This window comes from Agrilus planipennis, unplaced genomic scaffold (assembly GCF_000699045.2).
Source record: "Agrilus planipennis isolate EAB-ADULT unplaced genomic scaffold, Apla_2.0 scaffold71, whole genome shotgun sequence".
Classification (NCBI taxonomy): Eukaryota; Metazoa; Arthropoda; class Insecta; order Coleoptera; family Buprestidae; genus Agrilus; species Agrilus planipennis.
In genome coordinates this window covers 358,477-366,151 of record NW_020439007.1, presented here as the reverse complement: position 1 = coordinate 366,151, position 7,675 = coordinate 358,477, and the positions used below count along the sequence as shown (strand labels likewise).

General features: G+C 34.3%; 1 protein-coding gene across 1 annotated transcript in view; it reads left to right on the top strand.

Annotated features, from left to right (window-relative positions):
- The window catches only part of LOC108732559 (G protein-coupled receptor kinase 1), an 84,847-nt gene extending 77,840 nt beyond the window's left edge, over positions 1 to 7,007 (top strand). The window contains exons 7-15 of the mRNA XM_025976071.1: positions 1,909 to 1,960; positions 2,075 to 2,432; positions 3,531 to 3,672; positions 3,784 to 3,958; positions 4,018 to 4,118; positions 4,253 to 4,415; positions 4,558 to 4,726; positions 4,927 to 5,165; positions 5,370 to 7,007. Coding sequence (XP_025831856.1) covers positions 1,909 to 1,960; positions 2,075 to 2,432; positions 3,531 to 3,672; positions 3,784 to 3,958; positions 4,018 to 4,118; positions 4,253 to 4,415; positions 4,558 to 4,726; positions 4,927 to 5,165; positions 5,370 to 5,537 — 1,567 coding nt within the window. The 3' untranslated portion in view covers positions 5,538 to 7,007. The remainder of the gene's footprint in view (positions 1 to 1,908; positions 1,961 to 2,074; positions 2,433 to 3,530; positions 3,673 to 3,783; positions 3,959 to 4,017; positions 4,119 to 4,252; positions 4,416 to 4,557; positions 4,727 to 4,926; positions 5,166 to 5,369) is intronic.
- The last annotated feature ends 668 nt before the right edge of the window (positions 7,008 to 7,675 follow it).

Here is a 7,675-nt window from a genome sequence, read left to right as displayed (position 1 = left end):
TGGCAGTTTCGACAGAATACAGACCACTTCGAATTATTTTGTTCGATTATGGTAACGTGCGTATCACGTTGAGGTGAGCTACGCCGGGATTCGTTTCAGCAAGTACATATCCATATTTTTAAATGGACCTTGCTGGAACATACGTAATCCTAAAATATAGCATCGTACTACAGATGGCGCTCATCACGCCATTTGTGGTATTTTCTGTACTATAGTTATTTATACACAGGTATGTGTACACTCATTAGGACAGCCGTGAAAAATCATTTTTAAAAATTGAACATCTTCGTTATTTACGATCGAGTTTAAATGAAGCTGTTCAAGTGTTTAGATATAGTTTAAGAAATTAGTTAATAAATTCTGACACGTCTAGTGATTCACACTCGGTACGTGATGCTTTTGTAATAATCGTTTGAATGATTTTTGGCCATGTGCCATACGAATACAAATTATTATTCGTCAAATTAAAAATCTCAACAGTACGAATGTTCTGGAGATCGTTTTTAGATGTGTTTGCTAGTTTCTAGGGTTGCGTAGGAGACTATCAGAATTTTATTATGTCTACATTTCTGGCTTGCCGATTTCTACAGTTTTAGACCTATAAATATAAATTTTTATGCGTTTAGGGAGTCCGAACATTACATTTAAGTCAGGGGAGCCATCTTTTATTTTATTTTATTTTTTTCATTATTAATAATTGATTAAGAACAGGAATATTAAAGGAAGGGGGATATTGTTACCCGCCTTAACCTAACCTACTCTATCCTACCTTACAACAAAAACTACCCCAACTCATATTACTTAAGCTAAAGTGCGTAACGGTTCCGCCTCCCCTTAATATTTTTATTTTTGAAACGTTCCCCCATCATAAATTTACTATTTTTATGTATTCTCCAGAGCGAGTTTTGTCTGGTGCTACTATTCTAATTAATTACCAGTTTTGGGATCTTCCATACGTTGTAAAGAACCGTATGAATGGACCTAGTAACTTTTGGTTATTCTTTTTATAGAAGGCTTGAAAATTGCACAATACTAATTTTTTTTTTTAAGTTTGAACGTCCTGTAGCTCAAAGTAAGGGTTGTATTGGAAACAGATCTACGTATAAATGTTTGAGATAATTCAAGAACCTTTAATTGAAGCCATGAAAAATTCAGTTTCGTTAAAAAAATGGCCTAAAACGTTTGGAAATTGCCATTTTACAAGTAATCTTTAAACAACAGGAATTCATTTAACACTAAAATTTATTTATATAGTAAATTTAAAAAAAATATTTTCCCTAAGTTGGTTCTAAATTCCCTATGTTTAGGGATATTTCGTTAGGTCTGACAACCCTTAGCCAGTATTGAATTAGTGGACATCTCTCTCCCTCATACTTACTGCGTGTAATGAGAGAGAGAGAGGGAGGGAAAGATGGCTGTCGTGGTAGATTGGTCTTACCTACCGACAGTTTTACAAATGCTACTTCGAATTATTATGAACAGATAGCGTTTAAAGAGTTCCAGAAGCTTCACCCTATCGTGTGTCCCACAAGACCAAACTCTTTTTTTTGTATTTTTAAGGGATTATGATGAAGCTCTTTAAATTCTAAATCGATTGAGATGTTAATTTGTTAGTCCCGAAACGTCAAATGTTTATTGCTGTAGATTTTTTTTTAAAGTTCACTTTATTTTCAATTATAAGTCACCCTGTATAAAAGTCTAAATTCGATTAAAAAATTAAAGGAATACGTACAGGGCGATATTAATTGAAGTATGTACATAATTGGAAAAGATTATCTGTGGTATTTGTTAATTTGTTGAGTGATTCAGTTCAGAGATTTGTTATTTTTATATACAATTTATTTGGTTTTTTCTTTGTTTGATTGACGAATTATTTTACGATTCGTTTACGTTGCCCTTTTATTTCAGCGAAAAGTACACGAGGTTTTGTCAATGGAAGAATTTAGAATTAAATATTCAGGTAAGAAGATTTAATACAGTGGAAAATATTCAATAGATTTTATTTGGTTTTGCATTAGAGAATAAAATTAAATTAGTCATTCCATTAATATCTTCAAATTAATTTTCATAATAGTTAACGATGAACGACTTCAGCGTGCACAGGATAATCGGTAGGGGTGGTTTTGGGGAGGTGTACGGTTGTCGGAAGGCGGACACGGGCAAGATGTACGCGATGAAGTGCCTCGACAAGAAGAGGATCAAAATGAAACAGGGCGAAACGTTGGCGTTGAACGAGCGAATCATGTTGTCACTAGTCAGTACCGGTCAAGATTGTCCGTTCATCGTTTGCATGACCTACGCATTTCACACGCCCGACAAATTGTGTTTCATCCTCGATCTTATGAACGGCGGCGACCTTCATTATCATCTCAGTCAGCATGGCGTCTTCAACGAGTCGGAAATGAAGTTTTATGCCGCGGAAGTTATTTTAGGTATGTTATTTTAACTAATTTGTCGTTGATTTATTATTGAGTACCAGCCATCCAAATTCTTAACAATAACATATAATCTAAGCCCGTAGTGCGTAGCACCTATGTAATCATTAACCTTTTACACCCTGTATACGTTAATATACATATATGTATGTATATGCAACCAATTATACACGTCAAACAGAAACGTAGTGGATATCACATGTTATTAAAGTATATGCAACCAATTATACACCCAAGTCAATCTTTGTTTTGGCTTGTCTAGAATTGGTAAAGAAACAAATAAATAATTTTTTAATAGTAGCATTCATGAGTTGAGGGGTGGCTACAGAAATAGTTCTTACGAAAGGGGTTCATTTTTCGTTAAAAATGAAGGTAGTTACATTTTTTTTTATTTGTATTTTATTTTTTTATATTCAAGAGCAAATCATCCAATTCGATGTTTCTCACACAACATGTTTCACAATCTAAAGTAATTATAAGTTATAGAGCTTTGGTAGGGGTAATTTTCCCCATTTCTACCCCTTAGACCCGCCACTTATTTAAATCCATATTTGAACTTTCTTCTGTACATTTTTATTAACGTTCTGNAGAGTTAAATATCTCTTTTATAACCATACCTACAAAAGATAAATAGCATTAATATACGCTACATTCCGTTGTTAATAATTGATAATGAGAAACTAATTTTGTAGTTAGATATAATATTGATGATACGATATATTTCTATCTTCTTCTTTGCCAAATTTCTTGTGTTCCTTACGTGATGTTTCGGAAAAATAGAACAACACTTAATTAAGTTATCAAAACTTTTACACGCAATAAATAAAAAAGTTACTTGCCTCTGAAGGAACAATAGAACCCTTCTAGGTTCAAAAACATTTATAGGGGTCAAATGACTTGAAAAAAAAATTCGTATTAGTCTTTTAGGATGTACTATTAAAAATTTGGTAACTCTGACTAATTTACAGAGGTATTTTAATGAAAATAATATTTTAAAAAAACTGCTACGAAATTACTGAAAATGAAATAAAAAAAAATGGAAAAATAAATCCATTAAGCTAATAGATTTGCATTTATACATTTCAAATTTTACAGGTTTGGAGCACATGCACAGGCGGTACATTGTATATAGAGACTTAAAACCTGCGAATATTTTATTAGACGAACATGGACATGTTCGGATAAGCGATTTAGGATTAGCCTGTGATTTTTCCAAGAAAAAGCCCCACGCTAGCGTGTAAGTACACTGGGTACACATACTTATCTTTTTCGAATTGTTCGCAAGGGACAATGATTACTAATGTTGGGACAATGATTACTAATGTTGGGATTATGTATTGGTTCACAGGGGAACGCATGGATATATGGCCCCCGAGGTCCTCTCGAAGGGCACAGCCTACGATTCTAGTGCCGACTGGTTTAGTTTCGGTTGTATGTTGTATAAGCTATTGAAAGGGCACTCGCCCTTTCGGCAGCACAAGACCAAAGACAAACACGAAATTGATAGAATGACGCTAACTATGGTAAGAAACGCAGATAACTAAAAGAATAATGTGCATATATTTTTTATTGTTTGTTACAGAATGTCGAACTGCCAGAATCGTTTAGTAAGGAACTGAAGTCGTTACTGGAAGGATTGCTGCAAAGGGATGTGGACAAGAGACTGGGCTGCAAGGGCAGGGGGTACGTGACACGAGTGAACGTTTATTTTGTATAAAATAAAATATACCTCAAACAAATAAATTTACATTGACAACTTTATGTGTTAAAAAATTATTTTTGATTTAAAGAAATACAATTTTGTTTGTATTTTACAGGGCCGATGAGGTAAAAGAACACTCCTTCTTTGCTGGAATTGACTGGCAACAGGTGTACCACCAGAAGTACACCCCTCCATTAATTCCCCCCAGAGGTGAGGTTAATGCAGCCGATGCATTCGACATTGGCTCATTTGACGAGGAAGATACCAAAGGAATCAAGGTCATTTACCAAAACTTTTTATTTTTAATCCATCCTCCCCGTAACTCCGTTATTTTAAATACTTTTTAAATTTAAATTTTTCTCTTTTGTGGATTCGTTTTTATAGTTTAATTGCTTTTTAATTTTATTTGTAATTTTGTAGCTGACTGAAGCTGACCAAGAGCTTTATAAAAATTTCCCTCTGGTTATATCGGAGAGGTGGCAGAATGAAGTGGCCGAGACTGTCTTTGAGACCATCAACTTTGAAGCAGATAAAGCAGAACATAAGAGGAAAGCAAAGCAGAAAAAGTTATTCGATCTAGACGAAAAGCGTACGTTTTTTTAGCATATTATTGGATAGTACTTTAAATTACATATTTCATTTACTTAAGTAATATTTCCAGTACCTAGCATATTATTGGATAATGTTTTCAAGAATTACTAATATTTTCAAAAGTGGTAATTTAAAGACGAAGACATTGAGATTATCAACAAATTTAAGCATATTTTTAAATGTATTTTGTATTTGCAGAATCGGATTGTATTCTGCACGGCTACATTAAAAAACTGGGGGGCCCTTGGACGTCCAGTTGGCAGATGAGGTACGCGAAATTGTATCCCAATCGATTAGAGTTACATCCCGATTCTGCGAAACCGGAAATGGTCCTAATGGATCTTGTCGAAGAAGTCAATCCGGATCTTGTCCAAGTCAAAAACGAACAATGTATTATAATAAGAATGAGAGATGGGAAAGTGGTTTTAACCAATCCGGCAAGTACTTACAACAATGCACAGGGTGTTTTTCTCTAATTTAATATATACATATATTCTTTAATCAAAATTAACAGTTTCTCTTTTAGTTTTGTTGTAAAACAAAATCTTTTTATCAAATCTTTATACTTCAGTTTGACCTTTATCATACATAATTAGAGTACCTCTGTGAGTCCTTTACAAATAATTAATAAACTATTCTAGGATGAAATCGGCCTAAAGGAATGGCTGACGTCGCTCAAGTCGGCCCACAAAATGTCCCAAGAGCTTCTGGGTTCGATGGCGAAAAAGGCGGGCAAAATATACGGCACCGACTCGACCAATAATCGAAATGTCATTATAACGGCGCATCGTAACGCCAACGGCAACTGAGAGGACGACGACGATTACGACGACCACCACGACGACGGTGACGCCCCCGACTACCACCTGTTGTTGTTATTGTTGTTGCGGCCCACCACCGTTTCGACTCGATTGATGATCATGGCGACAACGTTGGAAGGACAGGTTGAACGAGCGGGAAAAGAGGATGCGGAAGAGGAGTTCTTCTTCGGTACCATCAGGAGCGAACGAAGAGGAAGGGCATGCGGGTCGAAAGAATGTGGGACACATGCACGTATGCAACAAAAAACCGCAAGTAAAACAAAAAAGCTTTTCTAGTTTTCTTACCAATGAAAGTATTTTTTAATGAAATGGTATTTGTGATATATGTATGTATAATATGTACGAAGAGACCAGTTTTTTTATTGGTTTGTGCGCACGCGCGTATAGGGTGATGCTACACGGTTTCTTTTCCACAAATCACTTCATCATTAATTATTATTCATATTGTTCTTTGAAAACTAAATCAACAATTTCCCACAGCAAGAGAGAGAGAGAAGGGGAGAAGAAATTTGAACAGTTTTTATTGTCGAGCCTCCAATACCGAAAATTTTTTCATGCTCAAATGATCCTGTAAAAAACGTAGGGCACTGCTTTGTAAGATGTAAAAACTGCTTGATAGGCGTATGGTATAATAAATCCAAATTATGAACGTTTTAGAAAAATTCAGTACTTAGAATGTCGAGTTTGAATTAGCGTTTCATATTGTTGGAAATGCTGCGAAGTGATTTGCGAATGTTAAAGCAACACCCTGTACATTTTTCGTAACTTAACAAGACTACTAACACTAGTACTATTACTACGGGTCGTTTATCTTTTTGTTTTTTTTGTTCTTTCGTCTGTACATTTCTATTTTTATTTCTGTTTTTGGCTTCGATTGCTGTCAGGTCTGCATTTTGTATATGACAATTCATAAAATATTAATAACGATAATAAATAATTAATAATAATATGTTTGGGTCTTATCGAAAAAAAAGCAAAAATATAAATAATACATACATAATTATTATTATTATAATGTACTTAAAAAAGACTCTATATTCGCTATCGTTTCTATTTTTGTAATATTATTATCTATCTTCCGAAGCAAACTGTTTTGTAATTTTTTTCTGTCTTACATATCAGTACGAGAATTTAAAATTATTTATTATTTATAGTATTTTAAGACAGCTTTAAGGAATTATATAAACGCGTTATATTTCTTTTATTTAAATGTATAAGTATATGCGTTATACATACATACCTATTTATTTCCTCTTGTTCAATTTTTAGCAAGGGTGAGTTGTTTTTGTTGAATATTTCAAAATTGTTGTAATTTTCAAATGGATTTATTATTTATTATTACAAGGCAGTTTGTCGTAAGTCTATCGGTTAATAATAATTTAGGATTATTATATTGAATATCTATTCGTAATATACCATAGTCGATTTATCGCTGGGTGGCATATTCTCTTTAAATGGGTCACCATGAGACACGGATTTAATTAAAAGCACGATGCATTGAACCCCCTCTTCGTTTGCTATTTTTTTTTTAATTCGCTCATTTAATTTTCTCTTTTTCTGTTATTTAATCAAGTCGTTCGAAATACGAGAAGTTTGCAACCGTCACAACAGAGGGCTTAATGGTATAGTAAGTTGATAGTGAGATAGGGAAAAGTAATTCTGAAAATTAAAATCTAAAACTCTTCCAAGAGTGGTTCCTCTGAATGAACATTCGTCTTTTTCTTGCAGTAAACGATTAAAACTACAAATTTTACATATTTTATCTGCAATTCATATTCTCTAGCTATCTCATCCCCTCTCCCTCTTGTTCCATTTGGTGGTTTCGACCCTTGACTCCAAAGTTTCTAGTTTTAGGAAATACCACGAATGGCGCGGTAAACGCCATCTGTAGTACGATGCTTAGGATTACGTATGCTCCAACAAGGTCCATTTAATTCGATTATGGTAACGTGCCTGTCACGTTGAGGTTAGCTACGCCGGAATTCGTTTCAAGAAGTAGAGGAGCATACGTAATCCTAAAATGTAGCATCGTACCACAGATGGCGTTTACCGCGCCATTTGTGGTATTTTCTAAAACGCGCTGTTAAGACAGCAGGTAAAAGTTGGTCTGTGTTCTGTCGGAGCTG